General features: G+C 37.8%; 1 protein-coding gene across 1 annotated transcript in view; it reads right to left on the reverse strand.

The window, feature by feature from the left end:
* Nucleotides 1-22,078, reverse strand: part of LOC129723260 (dynein axonemal heavy chain 10) — a 254,555-nt gene that overhangs the window by 7,887 nt on the left and 224,590 nt on the right. Inside the window, exons 66-72 of the mRNA XM_055677373.1 lie at nucleotides 21,916-22,077; nucleotides 21,676-21,847; nucleotides 21,480-21,611; nucleotides 20,711-20,752; nucleotides 13,203-13,555; nucleotides 12,448-12,552; nucleotides 11,470-11,571 (exon numbers count right to left, since the gene is read on the reverse strand). Of these exons, the coding sequence (XP_055533348.1) occupies nucleotides 11,470-11,571; nucleotides 12,448-12,552; nucleotides 13,203-13,555; nucleotides 20,711-20,752; nucleotides 21,480-21,611; nucleotides 21,676-21,847; nucleotides 21,916-22,077 (1,068 nt within the window). The remainder of the gene's footprint in view (nucleotides 1-11,469; nucleotides 11,572-12,447; nucleotides 12,553-13,202; nucleotides 13,556-20,710; nucleotides 20,753-21,479; nucleotides 21,612-21,675; nucleotides 21,848-21,915; nucleotide 22,078) is intronic.

Genomic DNA, 22,078 nt, shown 5'->3' on the forward strand with positions numbered 1-22,078 from the left:
TTTATTTGCAAACTGTTATGTAGCTGATCAAATTCTAAAAATAGTAGCAAATACTACCGAGGTAACAACAGAACGAGAGTCATCCCACACGTCATGCAACTGGCAATCTGAAGTGATAAGGAATTAGTTTCTTAGCATCCCAAAATCATTTGAATTTGCGTGCAGTAGGTAAAATTTTGCTCTCCCAGTTGTTCCCGAAGTTAGTAGAGTTCGAATCTTAGTAGAATCAGGCCATTTGGTTGTCAAATTACTTTAAGCATGGGTTTATTCTGAGGCTCCCCACCACGTACCCTTCCTACAATCTGGATTCTACAGTACCCCTGTTGACTCTCCTCCTAACAAAAATAAGTCCCTAATATAATAATACTGGTGTGAGTAACACATGAAAGTTCTCTACAGGGAATTGTAACTAGGCGATATTGTTAGGATGGACAGAGGTTCGGTATAGTAGTGCAGTAAGCTTGAAACGAAAAGGTAAATACACACAAGCACTGATATGAATGATAAGCGTATCACTTACTTCAATAGTGTTACTGCTAATAATATGAAGTGCGGAGTACAGAAAACACCTGGGCAATATTACAATAGATCTAAGCTCTGGTCGCAGTGATGAGTCCACACAGAAAAAAAAAAGCGATGCTACGAAGGTACGAAGCCGTAGGTTCGAGTTTAGGCTCAGGACTGGCTGTACGTGTCAGCACGATCGTAACGCTTGCCCCCAATTGTCCTGTCCATTAAACAGTTGGCTGCGAAGTCTGTGTATAATTAACAGAAAGATTTCAAATGTTTACAACTTTCCAACGACTGATCGGATTTTAGTCATTGATATCTCGTTGGATACAGAACAAATTTCTCTAGTTTATGAAAACAACTTTTGAAACAAACTGTATCAACCAGTAGCAAGCAGACTCACCGCAGCGCAGCAGGCGACGATTGTATGGTTATGTGGTTTTTCCTGAAACACACGTTCATTCGATTAAAGCTTTTCGTAGCGGACAACGTCTTGTTTTTAGTGCATCAAAAATATTCAATTGAACTAGTTGTTTTATTTCGACAACTTGCCAGAACGTTGCTATTAGTGATAATAACTTTGAAATCTTATTCTTCTTCTTAGCGCTTATTTTTTGACCGCAGACGGCAAAAGCAACTATCGAAAATACTTCAATTTCAACATCATTTTCCCCATTTTCCCTATAGCGTGTTTATATTATGACACTCCAATGGCATTTTTTGAACTTAATTAACAAAAAAAAATTACCTAGTTGTGTAGTTTCATTAATCTAGCTATTTAATTTGAATTTAACATACTAAACGACTCATTAACAACAACAAACAGCTTTCAAACATGTTTCAGATTAGCTCGATAGTTAAAATATGATCGCATTTAATAAAATTTGGGCGTCAGTTTTTAATCGCTTGAAATAAATGTAGAACTGCATATTTCATAACTTGCAAAGTGAAACAATCAACATTGCTTTAAAAACGTATTTACGGCCTTGAGAAAGGTCAATTGTAATTTGTACTTGGCAGTAAGAATGCAATAATTCACTTTGGGCTAGATTGTTTCGGACCCACGTTTTTGGCTAACTATCCTGATAATATTACGGGTGGCAATATTACGGGTGGCTGCACTTGGCTGCTCTGCTGCTTTCCCCAACTTTTTTTTTTACTTTCTACCATGATACCGTGTACGTGACCCCGCCCACTTGATGTGTTAATGCTCTTAGTAGGTATTAGATTTCTTTTAAATAATATACTTGTTAGGAACAATAAAATTTTGTACTTTCGCCGTTTGATTATCTACACAAATTTTCACATTTTATTCGAAGTTTTACCAGAAAGAAAAATCCGAATCAACAGATTTGCACGAAATAGTTCTGGTATCTCTGCGCACAGCCAGTCCCAAGGCTGCTGAGATCACCAGTACATGTAAGTTTTTCGGGTTTGTACAGGAGTACCTATCGACTGCAATGTACTTGCTGCGGAAGTGTTGGAATTGGAGGCGAGTGCTGCTACAGATAATAGAACGAGAATCATCCTGCAAGTGGTAATTCGTAATGATGAAAAACTGAACGAGCTTCTATGAGACCATCCGTTTATGATGTCACGCAAAATTTGGAAAAATTGATTACCCCCTCGCTTGTCACGAACTGTCACAGCTTCCTTGACCACTCCCTTCTTCAATATTTTAAATCTCTCTCCCTCTTTGGTTTTGACAGAAAATTGAGGAATGTTGAAAAACACATATTTTTATATTAGAATAATTTCAATGACAGAAAAAAATTTATTATAAAAGATTACTGAAAAAATCTTTAATTTCCAATCCGAGAAAACCGAGACAGTAACTGCAGCATCAGTGCCGGTTTCTGAAAGATCATCCATATCTAGTTATTGTTCTTCAATCCATTCGCAATCCAAATCTACTCCACATGTTACAATAACCACGCTTTTTTGTTCACGTTTTGTCACGTTTTTTTGCAGAACTGCAAAACAAAGCAAAGCCTTAGTGCCACATTCCGAATCGGAGCTCGACCTTCTGTTTATTAATACACAGACTTCCAGCCAACTGTTAAAGTGTACAGAACAATTGCGGGGCTAGCGTTGCGATCCTACACGCAAAAGTTGAAGTCTTGTACAATCATTGTGTCTTCCCGATTCGCACAAATGTTGGGCAGAAATCGCACAATAAATGTGTGAAACGCATAACACAACAGTTGTTCTGCGAATACATTGACATAGAATGAAACCAGAATATGTATCATATACCGACACTTTATTTCTCACGTCGAGTGTATTAGTGACTATTACTCATGCAAGCAGCAAACAACAACTTGTGAATTCACTAGATTTAAATAGCTATAATACTCGATCGATTTATATCGATGGATTTGGTCATTAAAAAGTACCATTGAATGATTTGCAAAAAAAAAACGAAACAAAATTCTGTTCACAACATTATGTAATCAACGCTAGCTTAACCGCAAAACTAGCAAAACCCTCCATTCCACAGAGCCACAAAAGCGTTGCCGATTTATTATGGCAACACTTGTAAATTGTGAATATTTATTATTTGTCACGTTCTTTTCACACGATTTTACGTACCGTGCAAAAAAAAAAACGTGTATAAAAAACCGCGTTATTTGGAAAAACGTCGTAAAAAAACGCGTTATTTGGAAAAACGTCGTAAAAAAGAACCGTGTACAAAACCGTGAAAAAGAAACTTTACTGTACAATTTGCAGGTTGCTCCTTCGCTTCTCTTTCAGTTCGGATTGCGACGCGCAAGGCGATGTCACGTCGCTTTACGAAATGAGCGAGACACCAGTGCAGTGCATACTTGATACCAGTGCACAGTGGTCCAGATCGTCGATTTAGCGGTATTTAATTTTTTGTGCAAAAACAGCTGTTGTTAGGTTTGTAGCGTATTTGCAAAATATGTTGTGTTTCAAAAGGCGCTTCTTTCAAGAAAATAAAAATTAGGATGGCTCCATTTTTAGCAAAAATAGCAAAACTAACTTTTTGCTGATAAAGATACGGTTCTTTTTAGTTCAGAGGAGTTGTAGATCCATTTATTCTTAACAACTTTGTCGAAGAAAGCTTGTCTCTATCTTGCATACTTTTCGCGGTATGATGAATTTAAGATAGCAAGTTAGGGTGTTTTTTCGATGTAACTTTTTTATTTTTGATTCTATCAAAACTTGGTTTTCAAACAGTTTTAAGGTCTTCTTGAGGTGCATATTTTCTCTGAATACTTGAAGGCGCTATCTCATTCACAAGAAAAGTTATTAGGTTTTTCCCTTTCAAAATACGCCCTTTTCAAATGTTTGTATCTAGTTAAATAGCAAACACAAACTAAAACTATTGATTGCGTTTGAAAGGTCGTACTTTTTTGCACATAATATCTAAAATCTGGAGGGTGGATATTTTTCTACCTCAAATAAATCTAATTTGAACTTAGCGGTTTTGGTTGGATTTCGCGATACATGTCACATGCATATTACTATTTTTTTATTTGTTTGTATTTGATCGGTCTATATCACTAAACCCAAACGTAAGATCATAAAAAATAAAGTTTTTTCAAACAGTAGGGTAGCTTCCCGACAAACTTCAGCAGCACGAGACCTGGACTTAGTCACAAGGCCGGCGCGCTACTTGGCAAACTGGAGGGATTTCGCGATACTAAATTTAACACTGAAACGCTCAACTTCTTAAAAAGTGTTTTATTGAACGGTGTGGTATGTAGTTCAACGGGTGTCACAACAGGTACGTACCGCTGCTTCTCTCGACTCTCCTGGCTCGATGTGCGGCGTCCCGCGTCGAAGCGATGGTTTTCCGCCGGTCAGCGGCAAGGCGGCTGCAACTGCGTGGGTGGTGTGTAGGCGACCTGGAAAGGTGTTCCAGGCAAGGGTCTTCTCAGGCGCTTCCTTCGTTGGCGGGGATTGGTTGGCGACGGACGAGACCGACTTCTGCTGAACCGAGAAGGGAATCCTCTCCTTCATGTTTAAAGCCGTTACCCGAGAGTTCGCTGGTCGTTTACGGTTAGACGTAGACAACTTAATGCTACCTAGGCCGAAGCGGGTGCAGAGTGCTATCGCGATCGCCAATCGCAAATTTATCGCATATAGCAAAAAAGGTCCTGAATATTCCTTAAGATTCTCTTCCCCTCTAAGGTTTCTCCGATTAAAAATCTTTTGCCACTACTAACCTTTTTCTTACAAAAATTAACTCGCACTCTTTATCACTCGCTCGCCTGAATTCAAATGCGCTGTTGGCGCGTACTCGATAGCCGCCAATGCTGGTAGTTTAAATTTGGTATGGCGGCTAGACGACTCAATTCGCCCCGTATGCGACAGCCCATCGGTTTTGTGTAAGAGTTGAACATTTGATTTTACTGTAACGATCGGTTACACATGGAAGCCTTTTTCAACAAAAAAAAAAAAAAACAGTCAACAGTATATTTTTATATTCTACATGTGTTTTAGCATGGAGTGCATTAATTCAGCACTAAAAGTATTGCATTATATGCAGGCTTTAACTGTGCTACGTTTACCAAAAAAAGGTTTTTTAAACACTATACGCCCAAATGACAACCCAGGAAATTAGCAAAATCACCTCGGAAAATAAAAAACTTCACCCTACTTCTATCGACAGCATTCAAGTCACATCGAAAATGGCTTCCTACATAAAGGAGACAAAAGTGGGGAATTATTTTACTAAAATAAATTCTCAAGCTTTTATATACGTCATCGTTAAAGAAGAACATTGAAAAGCGATCGTGAAAAATGTAAATTTAGGATGTCACTCTCGCACGCCTACATTCGCTGCATGCAACTCTTGGCGAAAGTAAGCCATCGTTTAACTATGGCTAAATCATTGAGGTGAGTAGCGACAACCTGGTTTCTAAAGCATGAGAAATCGCCATTCGGAATGCGTTGAAAGCGAATTAGTGAGCTTCTATATGATGGTGAGTATAACAGAATTTAACTCGCAGATTTGTCAATATATATATGAATTAGTGTCAAAGATCAAATGCCTCAATGAAGAAATATTTAAGAGTTCCTACGTAATCCTAACGTTAATCAACGATAAAATGGGAGTTTGAAACATATACTGAGAAAATCGAACATGCGCAATGATGTTGAACATATTTTTTTTAAGCCTCCGTGGAACTGTTAGATCTCGTTCTTTCCCACATTCTCGTAAAACTACATAGGTACGCTTCTATCAATTGGACTGTGCAACGACGAGGCACAGGAGGCACGTAACAAATTCAAATTCAAACCGTTTACGCCAAAAGAAATCAGAAAACACATTGCATTTAGTGCTGAAGTAATGCACACCATGCTGAAAACACAACACAAACAGAACATAAAAATATACTGTTGAGTTTTCCAAACTTCTATGAAAACTCTCATGAGTCATAAAACTATTAAAAAACACCTTATTCATTATGAACTTACGTTTGGGCTTAGTGATATAGACCGATCAAATACAAAAAAATAAAAAAAAAAATAGTAGCATGCATGTGACATGTATCGCGAAATCCAACCAAAAACGCAGAGCTCAAATTGGATTTATTTGAGATAGAAAACTATCCACCGTCCAAATTTTGGATATTATCATAGGCGCAACTAAGGAAAATTTCTAGGGGGGGCTAGTTTTCATGTATGTAATTTAAAAAAGACGGAAAAAGGAGTTTTAATATGCTTATTTAATAACGCTTAAAATAGTGTCGTAACAGCAGAAAAAATCACTTCGGGATAGAATCTCCGAAGATGTACTGAATATCTTGAACACAGCGTCAACGCCAACCTCTTTCAGCAACACTGATTTGATATTGAGGAGAGCCAGGTTTGGTAAATGGCTGGGCAGTGCTTTTTAACAGCACACCCGTACTAGCTGGAATAAAATAGACCCCAGTGTGGTTCAAGGCATAATGCCCTATTCCTACCTCCACGTGTTACCGACTGATACGATACTGATACGAGCAACCAAGGGAAAACCGGTGAACCGGTGGGAACTTGGTCGTATGCAGACAGGATAGGGGTAGTTGTTCTCCTTAGAGAGCAGCTTGTCTGAGCCCCACAGGCTAGGGGCGGCTCAAACAGCGACTGATCCGGACCGAACGGCTGAACTATGAAATGCGGTGTCTCGCCTATGGCGGCAGCCCCGTCGCGAGACTAGTCATCGCAGCTCTAGTGAGGCAGCATACTAAAATAAACATACTACGAAAAATCAAGAATTCAAAACGAACCGGAACAAAAGGCAATGACCCAACCGACGAAATAAGGACGACAATAAGAAGCTCGGTACATGTAACAGTAGATCGCTCAACGCTCCGGATGTCGACTGGATTCCGCTGGATCAGCTAGAATCCCGCCACTTCGACATCGTTGCGCTCCAGTAGCTTTGCCTGAAAGGAGAGAAGGTACGGTGGATTTGTGACCGCAAGACACAGTACCACCAAAGCGGTGGCACAACCAATGAGCTTGGTAGCGGTTTTATAGTGCTGTGCAGGATGCAGAGTCGTGTGATGAAGTGGCAGGCAATCAGCGACAGGTTGTGTTTGTTGAGAATAAAAGACTGGTTCTACAAATATACTATTCGCAATGTGCACTGCCCTCACGAAGGAAGACCTGATGCAGAAAAAGAAACGTTCTACGCACAGCTGGAGAAACTTTACGATAGCTGCTCGCGTAGAGACATCAAGATCGTCATTGGGGACATGAACGGAAGGAAAGCCCGCACAGCCTGTACACCGTGATGAACGACAACGGCCAGCAAACACAGCCCAAAAACGAGTAAAATGGCGACAACTTCTTGATACAGCACGAGTTACTACAGCTCTTGTCTGACTGGTAAGATGAGTAAGAGAGCTAGGCTTGAGAAACGATCCTGGGTGCAGAACTAGTTCTAAGCCAATGAATGACGACATCTCAATTTGTGTTGATTTTGATGCTCTGATAAGTAGTATGGAATGTATTTAAATTGAATACAATCATTCTCTGGAAAATTCTAGGGGGGGGGGGGGTAAACACTTCCTAGAGGGGGCTGAAGCCCCCCCGTAGTTGCGCCCATGGATATTATATACAAAAAAGGACGACCTTTCAAACGCAATCAATAGTTTTAGTTTGTGTTTGCTATTTAACTAGATACAAATATTTGAAAAAGGCATATTTTGAAAGGGAAAACCTAATAACTTTTCTTGGGAATGAGATAGCGCTTTCAAGTATTCAGAGAAAATATGCACCTCAAAGAGACCTAAAAGTTGTTTGCAGACCAAGTTTTGATAGAAATTAAAAATTGATAGAAATTAAATAAAAAGTTACATCGAAAAAACTAGATTTTTCAGCGACAACTTGCTATCTTAAATTCATCATACCGCGAAAAGTATGCAAGATAGAGACAAGCTTGCTTCGGTAAAGTTGTTTAGAATAAATGGATCTACAAATCCTCTGAATTAAAAAGAACCGTATCTTTATCAGAAAAAAAGTTAGTTTTGCTATTTTTGCTAAAAATGGAGCCATCCTAATTTTTATTTTCTAAAAAGAAGCGCCTTTCCAAACACAAAATATCTTTCCGATATACTATTAACCTAACAACAGCTGTTTTTGCACAAAAATTAAATACCGCTAAATCGACGATCTGGACCACTGTGCAGTGTTGTGAGTCTCACTCATGCTGTCGGTGCATGCTTGCTGCTACTCAGGGTAATGCATGAAGAAGAAAGAGTATCTTGAGAGCGTGTGTGCAGAAGACTGGAGAAATGTAGCATATGTCTCGTTCTCAAGAAGAAAGGAGGAAGGTTTTGCTTTTCGCTCGCTTTGCAATGCTGCTTGATACCAGTTGAATTTGTTTAAGTGTAGTAGTTTGGGGCTGCCAAATACATTGAAAAAACGCTAGAGCATTAATTGCGTTATGCCCAACACGCAATCATTGTACTGGTTTCAAATCACATCAACAATTGCGCTGAAAACTAACAATTTTGTACTGGTTTTACACCATCAAACTTTTGCGTGTACTGACACTAACAGTCTTCTCCCGAGCCGAGACTCGAACCTACGACGACTGGCTTGGTAGGCCAACGTCGTACCTCGGAAGCAGCAGGGGTTTGCAGGACTGAGAGAGACCAAAAAAAGAATGAAATTGCGCTTTCAATCATAAACATACATGCACGGTAAAAAGTAACTAACGAACATTATGCTTTCTAAAATTCAAAAAAATAAATTATGTCCCTTGTTTTATTCCAAGCAAATTTTAAGCAGAAAAAAGTGATCGTAGAAGTACGAATGAATGATTTATCATATCAAGTTTCAAGTTGAACTCTGTGCCTTTTTTTTTCTTTGAGTTGAAATGTGATGTCACAGTCAAGTCAACTCCCTCCACCCCTATGTCACAAAATGTCACAATAATCGAAACCCCCACTCTCACAATGCTTGACAACCTTAATGGATGGTCCCTATCCGGCATCACTAATTGCCCAGGGAAATGTTCTTCTGAATATACAAGCTGTTTTGTCTTCGAAGAAAACAGGAGAAAAGGCATTATTCGATTGATTCCCAGCGCTGCAGAAAATAAACCCACTTACTTTCAATTGAAGCAGTTAATGAGATTTTCACATCTTTATACTATGCAGTACACATGAGTGTTATTGATACAAAAATCAACGCAATTCTTGAATTAGTCACACTAAAGAAGGTAATTAAAAGCATCATTAATACTTATTCAGCAAGGCAAACCTGGTGCTACATTCCGTATCGGAACTCGGCCTTATGTTTGTTATACACAGACTCTCAGCCTCAATCCGTTCAATAGCAGCTTTACAAGCCATAAATCAACAAAACTGTTCAACGTGAAGTGTGCGTATTCTACGTCAGTTATGCGGTTCTGTTTTGGATACAACCCCTTAATAATTTTATTCAAATGTCTTCAATCAAAAATAGTTGAAGAGGTTGTTTATGAAACACGTCGCAAGGTTAATGTAGAATCACGACAGCCTACCTTATGGCAATTATATTTATGCAATTGGGTTGGGAATACACTCGATTGGAGTTAATCAATTTAATGGTGTGAAGCGGTGAATTTCGATGATAATTCGTTTTTAACTCTTTTTTATTAATTGATTGATAACCTTGAATAGAAGTGTTGATTTTGGACTGCCATTTACCGATGACACGGAGTGATTCTAGTTCTCTTGTTTTTTCTCTGCTCCGCACACACTGCAACCGAGCAAACAAGGCATATTGATCATATTCACACGCTACTGGCACACTCACAGCTATTAGCAGATCCGGAAAAAATTAGTAACACATCCGAACATGTCCAACGGTACTGTGCAGTGCTGCGGTTCGCCAGTTGATGTAAGAATGAAGGAAATCCGTAGGACAGTGACAGAATTTTGAACTTTTGAAAGTGGACAATTTTCGATGTTTACGGTTTTTCAATTTGTACTCTTATATATGTTGCCGTAAGACGTAATTCTACGGCGAAATATTGATATCGAGAATTTGACGTCTTTTTTTTTCTCGGCTAAAAAAATTAAACTTTGACCACTTTTAAAATTGATTTACGAAATTCCGAATGCAAAGGCTTAGTTAAGCTCATAGATCTTCTTGATTGATTCTTGATTTTGTCTCTTTCACCAATACTTACCAAGAAAAATCACTACATCGTTACTTTTTTGTTTCCCACTTATTTCATTGTAACTTTCACGGGAAACAAGGTGTCTAGTATCGGTATTTTAGGTTCCATCAGAAGTCTGTCTGTCTATGGAAATGAAATTTTGCGAATAAACCTGGCTTTGGGAAAGAGGTTACGTCACTATTGAGCTGAGATTTTTCAAGGGGAATTTTTTCGAGAAAACGAAGTTTGTGAGACGTACCGCTAAACGAAATTCTTAAAGTAGGTTTCGATAGCCACTCTGCTGTTTTTGTCATGCGATAAACAAAAATTCGCATTAAGTTCTAATTTTTTTATTTTTTTTTCCTGTATCGTCTCATTACTGCGACCAGAAAGATTGATCTTTTGTTATATCGCCCGGGTATTTGCTGTATTCCGCACTTTTATTGTTGATGATAACACTGCCACCGGGCCAATATAATCGCCAATTCCTTCAACTTTATGGACCTCCGAACAGTTTTATTGTAAGAGGGACTCATTCTTGTCAAGTGGTATTTGTCTAATTCAACGTGAAGAAATGGTGAATGAGAAGCCTGAGAATAAACCCATGCTTGAAATCCGTTTATATCGAATGATCTGGTTCTACTGAGTTTCGAATCCACGCCACCATGATCTTGTCTTGTCAAAGCGAACTTTGTAACCTAGTAGAAAAACACTTCATCTTTAACCTTGTTCTCTCTTATTCTCCCTCATCAATAGTCTCCCACATTCATATCAGTACTACTACGCACGCCGCATTGAGAGTGTGTGACGTAAGAGCGCTAAGTGGCTAGGTACATCACTGGTCTGTATGAATAACCTGACTTGTAGAAACCATTATAAACATAGCGGATTAAAGTACTTCTTTTCTGGGAAACCTCCGTAAAAATCACGCAATTCCAAAATCCGCAAATAAAAACTGCGTAAATTCCGAAATTTGAGTTGAATAAAAACAACCTTTTTGTGAAAAACGGCGCAAAAAACCGATAACGATTCTCGACGAAGACCAACTTTAGAAGAATTACTAATAAGATAATACATGAAACACGTAAAGCTGATTGATGCACATAAAATCTGACCACATTTGTGTTTTTAGATCTTCATTTTCACCCGCAGGTTCCTGCAAAATGAAATCTTCAATTAATCTTTGAACCTTGACGCTCGTTGATGTAAGAATTCACGCACAGTCTTGTAAGGATTCAGGAAAATTACAGGCTGACCTAATTAATTAATTGATCTAAACTTGCTCAGCTATAGCATGTTATTACTACTACATCGCTGATTAACCATCATAGTGAATAACATAAACTTACCGCATCAGGCCGTTCCTCTATTTCGTCTTCTCTCAAAAATTGTGTGACGGATGTGAATAGTGTCGAACGATCCAGGGGCCAATTATTTTTGCGGCAGGCAACCTACAATTATCAAAAGCTGGATTAGAAATGTGCTTCTAAGCGAGATATCCCTGAAATTAGCAACCGCACACATGAACGAAATGAGCGAACGCGATGACGTTGAAATAGGTTGCTTTTGTATTACGGAAATTAATTATTTGCGTCAGTTTCAATTAAAAGATTATCCCATCTGCAGCTTCTATATAACTACACGCTCGCTCAGCAGGTGTCAAACAATAACAGCAGCATTTTGCCTCTCCGATTTAGTCCGATGCGAACACAACTGACAACCACTGGAGACGTTCACGCTGGTCAACCGCACACCCGCTGGTTTCCGGCAAAAAGTACCATTCAAACCGATTCTTCGACCATACAAAAGGTTGGTTTATACAAATATTCTCACAATACACCCAATCGTGGAGGCTATCGGTGATACTAACTCTGTTTCCTCTTCCATATCATATTTCCCTACGGGTAAACTAATTTGACACTATGTAAACAATTAACTGAACCAGAAAAAACTTTTCTCCATCTGAGCGGCACCGTGATGGGTCATCGGTTCAGTCGCCCGGAGTGGTTCACAGGACGGGAAAATGGAAGGCAAATTTGCGCACCCTCCGGAGGAGCGGAGCGGAGCGCATACATGTAGCCAGATAAAGAGCGTAAACAAAGCGGTAAACACATATCGCATCGCTACTCAACGTCCTCGTTGTAATCGTCGGAATGACTGCCGTCGCCGTCGCTGTCGGTGGTCGGTTTCCCAGTACTTCCAGACGACGGTCATGGAAATCGTGAAACGACCAGTGTCCACCAACGCCGACGGCCATAGACGGGCACCCAGACAGACACGTGGCTCGGTTCACTGTATATAATTTATGTGCTGTTTGTTTAATTTACCTGAACTAATGCGGTAAAATAACTTTCCGGTATGTGGAGTCCCGACAACCACATCACCAGTGGCTCACCAGATACTGACCAATATTTATACTGCTGGTTTCTCCTCTGCCCCAAGTGGTTACCGTCGTCCATACCGTCGTTGTTTTTGTTGTAGCAGTTAGTTGGCAGGACAAAAGGAAGTCCAACGGCATTCATTCATTCCGGTTCGGGTTGGGATTCAAAGTCGAACAGCAGCAGCCATCCACGTAGGTCACACCGGAATTGCCAGCAATCGGATTGAGAATCGACGTGAGGTGCAGAGGAATTGACGAAAAACGACGGTTAGCATTCCGATGGGCAGTTAAATTTAGCCGAAGCTTAGAAAAGGTGTAAGAGTGCTGATACGGGAAAAGCTGGCGTGCGTAAGCAATAACAGTTTTGCAATATTCTACTATTTTTTTGCAACAAGATTGACGCTTATTGGAGTGCTCGAATCACCATGAACATAAGCTATTCAAAATCGATGGGGACGCTGTATACTGGTTGATGAGGCAGCTGGTGATTCATTGGTTTGGAAACTATAACCTGGATGGTTTTGCTTAGTGATTTCAAAACTTTTACACAACTAATAAACGACAACTAAATATAAAAATTGCTTAATTAAGGCTTTTAATCATCGATGGTTTTTGGTAAAAACCGTCGACGAATGAAAGTCTCCGATGAAGTGAGTCATTTGCAAAGGATAAACAGCTGACCACGACTAGAAATCATCATACCAGTAAATGTTCCATCCAGTCACCAAGTTGTTTGCAGGTGGCTGGTGCCAAACTGCGCCAATCGTCTGGCAGCTGTCCGTTAAACAATGAAACGGCGATACCATCCAGGGTGGCATCCATTCCGATTTCACCGGCCAAAGCTTTCCGCAGTTGCTGCAGCGTACGTTCCATTCGGTTCAACAGTCGATTGAAGCGTTCCAGCTCCTGAAGCAGAACAACGCATATCGGTGTGATGTTGATCTGGTACTGTTTTTTCACGCGCCATATTTCGAATTGTTTCGGCAGTTTTTTCAGAATATCCACCGCAACCTTGTCGATTTGCTCGTCACGGCTGATGCCGCCGGCTTCCGCACCTATTTCGGAGGAACGAAGTGGCGATTATTATGTGCTGTGGTAGGAAAACTGCTGTATGCTGGAGTCGGACATGCAAAAAAATGGTGCTGGTCAGGTGTTAATTTAGGATGAAATACATGTGAAATTAAACAAACATTGTGGTTATCTGAACTGAAATGTTTCTAATTATTTCAACTAAAGAGAATAAAATTATTCATATTGTTCCAAGCGAAATGTTATGTATCTATAATCATACCAAAGAGTAAAATTAAAAGGAATGTGTATCAAAGAAACTGAACCTAGGTTGCGTGACATATAACTGCCGTATTTATACATCATTACTATAGAACAACTCGGCTACAAGTACTTGCAAATACATCTGTTTTATAATGCATCAGAATTGCGTTATTTCTTGTATCTCAAGTATTTTTTTATTTGTTTCCTCTTTTAGTTTTACGAATGCCACTGGATTTGTTTCATTTCGTAAGAGATAACACACTTAACCCGTAAAGACCCGGGACAGAACTTGTTTTTTGAGAATGCGCGTTCTCAGCACTGGAACGGCCGATTTGGAAAAACTTGGACTTTTATTCAAGGGGAATAGTTGCTCTAAGTTTTGGTAAAGGTGCCACCCATCTGGACCCCTCCCCGTTTTTGTGAGACGCAAATATGTCTGTGTTTCTTTCTAATTTTTCAGACAGATTGAGCAAACACTGGAAATTTTCATATGTATCAATTGTTCCATGTATCAAATCATGTCAGGTGGATGAAATATGGTATGTAAGAGTGAATTTTGGAGTTTCCAAATTATTTCAGTACAAAATCACAAAACTACTAAATTTTAGGCTCCACATTTTTGAAGTAAGTCCTGAATCAATACGTGATGAAATATTCATTTTAGCATGCAAATATTTTGAGAAAAACGAGTTTAAATTCACTAAAGTACGTATTCTCATGGAAACCTGATTTTCTCAGTCTCTACTACTACTACTACTACGACTACTACTACTACTACTACTACTACTACTACTACTACTACTACTACTACTACTACTACTACTACTACTACTACTACTACTACTACTACTACTACTACTACTACTACTACTACTACTACTACTACTACTACTACTACTACTACTACTACTACTACTACTACTACTACTACTACTACTACTACTACTACTACTACTACTACTACTACTACTACTACTACTACTACTACTACTACTACTACTACTACTACTACTACTACTACTACTACTACTACTACTACTACTACTACTACTACTACTACTACTACTACTACTACTACTACTACTACTACTACTACTACTACTACTACTACTACTACTACTACTACTACTACTACTACTACTACTACTACTACTACTACTACTACTACTACTACTACTACTACTACTACTACTACTACTACTACTACTACTACTACTACTACTACTACTACTACTACTACTACTACTACTACTACTACTACTACTACTACTACTACTACTACTACTACTACTACTACTACTACTACTACTACTACTACTACTACTACTACTACTACTACTACTACTACTACTACTACTACTACTACTACTACTACTACTACTACTACTACTACTACTACTACTACTACTACTACTACTACTACTACTACTACTACTACTACTACTACTACTACTACTACTAGTACTACTACTACTACTACTACTACTACTACTACTACTACTACTACTACTACTACTACTACTACTACTACTACTACTACTACTACTACTACTACTACTACTACTACTACTACTACTACTACTACTACTACTACTACCACTACTACTACTACTACTACTACTACTTCTACTACTACTTTGACTCTATACATGGAGAAATTTTTAAAAATGTTTTATTAATGATATTTGATAAATTCAATTTGAAACCATGACAACAATTTCAATTATTTTACACAGTGCGCATGTAAGAGCACACAGATTACATTTTTTGATATTTTTCATACAAACTGGAAATCATTATCTTCAATTTGATTCAGAAAGATCAACGATCAACTGGTTCATAAGCTATGAATTTTTGAAAATGAAACACATCAAATAAAGCCCGATTTCGGAATTTTCGAGCTAAGTGTTAAAACTGTGCTAAAAATTTCAAAGATGGATTTTTGATGAAAATAATAAAACCCGTATTTTTTTATTGGTTCGTTATGCCGACTTTTTCCAAAATAGGGTGACCATTAAAAACGTCTTTGTTCGATGTATTTTATTTTCAAAAAATCATAACTTCTGAACCAGTTGATCGATTTTAAATCTTCTTGAATTAAAGTAAAGGTGATTACTTCTAGTTTTGAGAAAAATACTCGAAAAATAAATCTATGTTATTGTACATGCATAATATATAAAATTATTGGATTTTACTGTCATGTTTTTAAATTAAATTTACCCAAATATAATAAATAACATATGTTTCAAAATTCCTTCATATCGAGTCAAATGTTCCTTTCGTTTTAAGACTAAGATTTTTTTTTATGTTTGCCCTTAAAAGAATGACAACCAAATAAAGCTCGCATATATTTTAAAGAAAAATATTAAAAAACTTTGAGTAGAATTGATAGAATCTCAATGTCAGCATTGCAAATTGTTTCTTTTAAAAAGCCCTAAACGTCGTTTAAGACAGTTTTAAGTTGAAAATTTAAATAGTTTTTTTTATTTTATCAATATAAATCGGTTATTCTCAAAGTTAGAAAAACACTTCTTTCACAAAGTTACTTAAAATTAACGGAGCTATAACATTTTAGAAAAATATTCTTTTCTATATACATAGACAGAAAATGTAGATACTTGTTTTCATCGAGATTTTGGGTCACCCGGATTTTCAATAGCTGTTCAATAAGCGCTTTATCGTATTTAACAACTTTGTAGACAAAAGTTTTTCTCTAAAATACAGCTAAAGAGCTCTACGCTTACATTTACCTCTGAATATGGCTACTGAACCATTGCGCCGTGTTGCGTAAAAAATTATAAAAATAACAAATCTCAACGATTTCCTAACCAATTTGAACAGAAAATTTATGGCCCTAATTTCGAAACCTTAATTTCACGATGACCGCGATAAATTATGATAGGTTAAAGAATTACTCAAAGACGTTATCCACAAAATGTTTCAAAACATGTTTTGCCGATCACGTACTATTAACTATTATTGGAATGTAGTAAAAAAGTTGTTAAAATGGTAAGTTGCCAACAGAATTAAGTTAAACTTAAAAGTGTAAAGCGCATGTGAACTCAATTAAGAAAAATCTTTGAAGATTTAAGAGAAAGAGAGAGAGAGTTTCACAGAGAGAGAGAGAAAGTAACAGAGAGAGAGCGAGAGAGTAACAGAGAGAGAGAGAGTAACAGAGAGAAAATAACAGAGAGAGAGTAAGAGAGACAGTAAGAACGCGAGTAAAAAAAAGAGCAAGTAACATTGTAAGAGAGAGAGAGAAAGGAAGAGAGTTATAGTAAGACTAAAAGAGAAAGAGAAAGAGAGAGTAAAAGCGAGAGATAGAGTGAGAGAGCGAGAGAGAGAGAGGAAGAGAGAGGAAGAAAGGGATAGAGTGAGGGAGCGATAGAGAGAGAGGAAGAGAATAAAATAGTAAGAGAGTGAAAGAGTAAGTAAGAGAGTAAGAGAGTAAGAGAGTATGAAAGTAAGAGAGTAAGAAAGAGTAAAGCAAGAGAGAAAAAGAGTAAAAGTAAAAGTAAGAGTAAGAATAAGAGTAAGAGTAAGAGTAAGAGTAAGAGTAAGAGTAAGAGTAAGAGTAAGAGTAAGAGTAAGAGTAAGAGTAAGAGTAAGAGTAAGAGTAAGAGTAAGAGTAAGAGTAAGAGTAAGAGTAAGAGTAAGAGTAAGAGTAAGAGTAAGAGTAAGAGTAAGAGTAAGAGTAAGAGTAAGAGTAAGAGTAAGAGTAAGAGTAAGAGTAAGAGTAAGAGTAAGAGTAAGAGTAAGAGTAAGAGTAAGAGTAAGAGTAAGAGTAAGAATAAGAGTAAGAGTAAGAGTAAGAGTAGGAGTAAGAGTAAGAGTAAGAGTAAGAGTAAGAGTAAGAGTAAGAGTAAGAGTAAGAGTAAGAGTAAGAGTAAGAGTAAGAGTAAGAGTAAGAGTAAGAGTAAGAGTAAGAGTAAGAGTAAGAGTAAGAGTAAGAGTAAGAGTAAGAGTAAGAGTAAGAGTAAGAGTAAGAGTAAGAGTAAGAGTAAGAGTAAGAGTAAGAGTAAGAGTAAGAGTAAGAGTAAGAGTAGAAGTAAGAGTAAGAGTAGAGTAAGAGTAACAGTTAGAGTAAGAGTAAGAGTAAGAGTAAGAGTAAGAGTAAGAGTAAGAGTAAGAGTAAGAGTAAGAGTAAGAGTAAGAGTAAGAGTATGAGTAAGAGTAAGAGTAAGAGTAAGAGTAAGAGTAAGAGTAAGAGTAAAGTAAGAGTAAGAGTAAGAGTAAGAGTAAGAGTAAAAGTAAGAGTAAGAGTAAGAGTAAGAGTGAGAGTAAGAGTAAGAGTAAGAGTAGGAGTGAGAGTAAGAGTAAGAGTAAGAGTAAGAGTAAGAGTAAGAGTCAGAGTCAGAGTAAGAGTCAGAGTAAGAATAAGAGTAAGAGTAAGAGTAAGAGTAAGAGTAAGAGTAAGAGTAAGAGTAAGAGTAAGAGTAAGAGTAAGAGTAAGAGTAAGAGTAAGAGTAAGAGTAAGAGTAAGAGTAAGAGTAAGAGTAAGAGTAAGAGTCAGAGTAAGAGTAAGAGTGAGAGTAAGAGTAAGAGTAAGAGTAAGAGTAAGAGTAAGAGTAAGAGTAAGAGTAAGAGTAAGAGTAAGAGTAAGAGTAAGAGTAAGAGTAAGAGTAAGAGTAAGAGTAAGAGTAAGAGTAAGAGTAAGAGTAAGAGTAAGAGTAAGAGTAAGAGTAAGAGTAAGAGTAAGAGTAAGAGTAAGAGTAAGAGTAAGAGTAAGAGTAAGAGTAAGAGTAAGAGTAAGAGTAAGAGTAAGAGTAAGAGTAAGAGTAAGAGTAAGAGTAAGAATAAGAGTAAGAGTAAGAGTAAGAGTAGGAGTAAGAGTAAGAGTAAGAGTAAGAGTAAGAATAAGAGTAAGAGTAAGAGTAAGAGTAAGAGTAAGAGTAAGAGTAAGAGTAAGAGTAAGAGTAAGAGTAAGAGTAAGAGTAAGAGTAAGAGTAAGAGTAAGAGTAAGAGTAAGAGTAAGAGTAAGAGTAAGAGTAAGAGTAAGAGTAAGAGTAAGAGTAAGAGTAAGAGTAAGAGTAAGAGTAAGAGTAAGAGTAGAAGTAAGAGTAAGAGTAGAGTAAGAGTAAGAGTAACAGTTAGAGTAAGAGTAAGAGTAAGAGTAAGAGTAAGAGTAAGAGTAAGAGTAAGAGTAAGAGTAAGAGTAAGAGTAAGAGTAAGAGTAAGAGTAAGAGTAAGAGTAAGAGTAGAAGCAAGGGTAAGAGTAAGAGTAAAAGTAAAGTAAGAGTAAGAGTAGAAGCAAGGGTAAGAGTAAGAGTAAAAGTAAGAGTAAAAGTAAGAGTAAAAGTAAGAGTAAAAGTAAGAGTAAGAGTAAAAGTAAGAGTAAGAGTAAGAGTGAGAGTGAGAGTGAGAGTAAGAGAGGGAGAGAGAGAGTAAAAATAAGAGTAAGAGAGAGAGAGAGAATGAGGGAGAGAAAGAATGAGAGAGGATGAAAGATAAGATGATATAAAGGATGATAAATAAAGGATAAAGGATGAGGGAGATTATCAGGGAAAAATGAGAGAGATAGAATGCTAGAGCGAATGATGAGAATAATAGAGGAAATGGAAAAAATGAGAGGAAGGATTAGGAGAATCATAAGATGAATGAAGAAAATGACAGAGGGAATTATTATAAGAGAGAGAATGTGAGAGATAATTAGAGAGAGATATAAGAGTAAGTAAGTAAGAGTAAGAGTAAGAGTAAGAGTAAGAGTAAGAGTAAGAGTAAGAGTAAGAGTAAGAGTAAGAGTAAGAGTAAGAGTAAGAGTAAGAGTAAGAGTAAGAATAAGAGTAAGAGTAAGAGTAAGAGTAAGAGTAAGAGTAAGAGTAAGAGTAAGAGTAAGAGTAAGAGTAAGAGTAAGAGTAAGAGTAGAATTAAGAGTAAGAGTAAGAGTAAGAGTAGAGTAAGAGTAAGAGTAACAGTAAGAGTAAGAGTAAGAGTAAGAGTAAGAGTAGAGTAAGAGTAACAGTAACAGTAAAAGTAAGAGTAAGAGTAAGAGTAAGAGTAAGAGTAAGAGTAAGAGTAAGAGTAAAAGTAAGAGTAAATGTAAGAGTAAGAGTAAGAGTAAGAGTAAAAGTAAGAGTAAGAGTAAGAGTAAGAGTGAGAGTGAGAGTGAGAGTAAGAGTGAGAGTGAGAGTGAGAGTAAGAGAGGGAGAGAGAGAGTAAAAGTAAGAGTAAGAGAGAGAGAGAGAATGAGGGAGAGAAAGAATGAGAGAGGATGAAAGATAAGATGATATAAAGGATGATAGAGAGGATGAGGGAGATTATGAGCGAAAAATGAGAGAGATAGAATGCTAGAGCGAATGATGAGAATAATAGAGGAATTGGAAAAAATAAGAGGAAGGATTAGGAGAAGCCAAATGCGACAGAGGGAATTATAATAGAGAGAGAATGTGAGAGATAATTTAGAGAGCCAGAACCCCGAGCAAAAACAGATGAACCGAAAGAATCCACCCTACTTCCCTCGGCCCTTCACCGCTAAGCCATGCCCCCCCGACTCTCCCCTCCCGTAATTAGATTGAGATGAAGTTAAAAAGCCTATGGAGCCTAGAAGTGACAAGTAGCTAGAGCTTGAACTAAAGCAAGAGTTGAAGCAAGACTTTGAGCTAGAGGTAGAAGTAGAACTAAAGCTAGAGCTAGAGTTTAGCTAGAACTCAGTTAGAACTGGAGCTACAACTAAAGCTAGAATTGGAGCTAGAGCTAGTGCTTGAACCAGAGTTATGTTATCACAGAGTTTTGTATTGTGTGTGCAAGTCATCTACTATATAGTTTGCAACGCGCAACGCGTTAGTGGAAACTGGTGCACGGGTCACGCAAAAATTAAAATGATTAGTCAATTTATAAAATTTACAGCGGTTTAGTTCGGATTCAAATAAGCTCTACATTTACGAAATCTAGCTTAACCTAACGTAGACTCATTCTGCGAATTGAATATATATACAAACCGATGGAGCAAATCACTTTAGTACTTTTCATTTTACAGGGAACTAAACCTCACAAACAGAAACCAATCAGTTTCGGTTCAGTGTGAGTGAATTTTTCCCAGTGTGAATCATATCGTATCGTAACACATTATCATGACCATAACCATATGTACATATCCGTAAGCGAGCAGGTGGGTGCAAAAATGAAACCACAAAACTAGAGTTTGGTAAATGTGTATGATACAGCAACGGACGCAATGAAAGGAAAGTGCAAAAATGTACAATATATTCGGCGCTCTCTTTGCCGCTCAGTTGAGGTTGCAACCTCGCTCTTTTTGAAGCATGCTACTAATCCAAATAAAATTGTAATACTCATAGTCATATCTATGACTGATTATTAACCAAGTAGCAACGTTAAATATTAACAATAATCAGCTCATGAATGTGTACAGAAACTTCATCCAGATAGTTGTTGGATGCACCATGTATAATTTTGTTAGCATCGTCCGGCAGAAAGTTCAGTGGAGCAAACGTAGGGTGTGAATAGAAAAGGGGAGGAAATTCAAATAGTTTTATAATTATTATTGCCCAGCTGATACGCTACCACTGTGAAATTGTTATTTATGAAATAATTAATTATCTTTGTAATAATTGAGCGTGAGAGGGGCATTACCGCAGTGCTTCCGCGACCGAATAGCGCACAAGCACTAGTGAGGGTTTGTCTGTTTATCTTTTGTATATCATTTAACAGTATGAACATATTAAATGTAGCTTGGCAAACAATACTCACCTGTTTGCGGTTGTAGATCGATCAAGTAGGTCCACATTTCGCGCACTGCAGTCGTGTAGTAGCCAATCTCGGCGTTCGAGTGCAAACCAAACACTTCCGGTGTGTTAGCCAGCGGTAGCGTGTCAATGGATGCTTCATGCGTTCGGATGGGTACAAAATGTAATTATTTCTGCGCTCCGTGAAGTGTCCTGCTTACCTATGAATTCATCCCGTGTGCCCGCTTCGAAGATCTTGTAGTCAACTGAATGGTCCTGGTAGAAGTGGAACGGCTGGAAAGTGTCGAACAGAAAATCACCCATATATTCATCCATGTAGGTTTTGACGACACGCCGATCGAAATCATCAATTACCCGACCACCGTACATAACCTACAACGAAAAGCGAAAATACATTTTTAGGTAGAATAATTCTTTTTTTCTTTCGTTTTTACACTCACCTCCCCGATCAGATATTTCAAACTGTTCCACGGCAGGCGGGTATCGTTGAGGCCGAGCGCTTTCGTAAGGTAGGTGTCCATTATTTGCAGACAGACGCTAAAGTCAGACTCATTAAAATCGTAGCTGATGTTCCAGCCCAGCTTGCCGTATTTTCTTCGTTCC

This window comes from Wyeomyia smithii, chromosome 1, assembly GCF_029784165.1.
Source record: "Wyeomyia smithii strain HCP4-BCI-WySm-NY-G18 chromosome 1, ASM2978416v1, whole genome shotgun sequence".
Lineage (NCBI taxonomy): Eukaryota > Metazoa > Arthropoda > Insecta > Diptera > Culicidae > Wyeomyia > Wyeomyia smithii.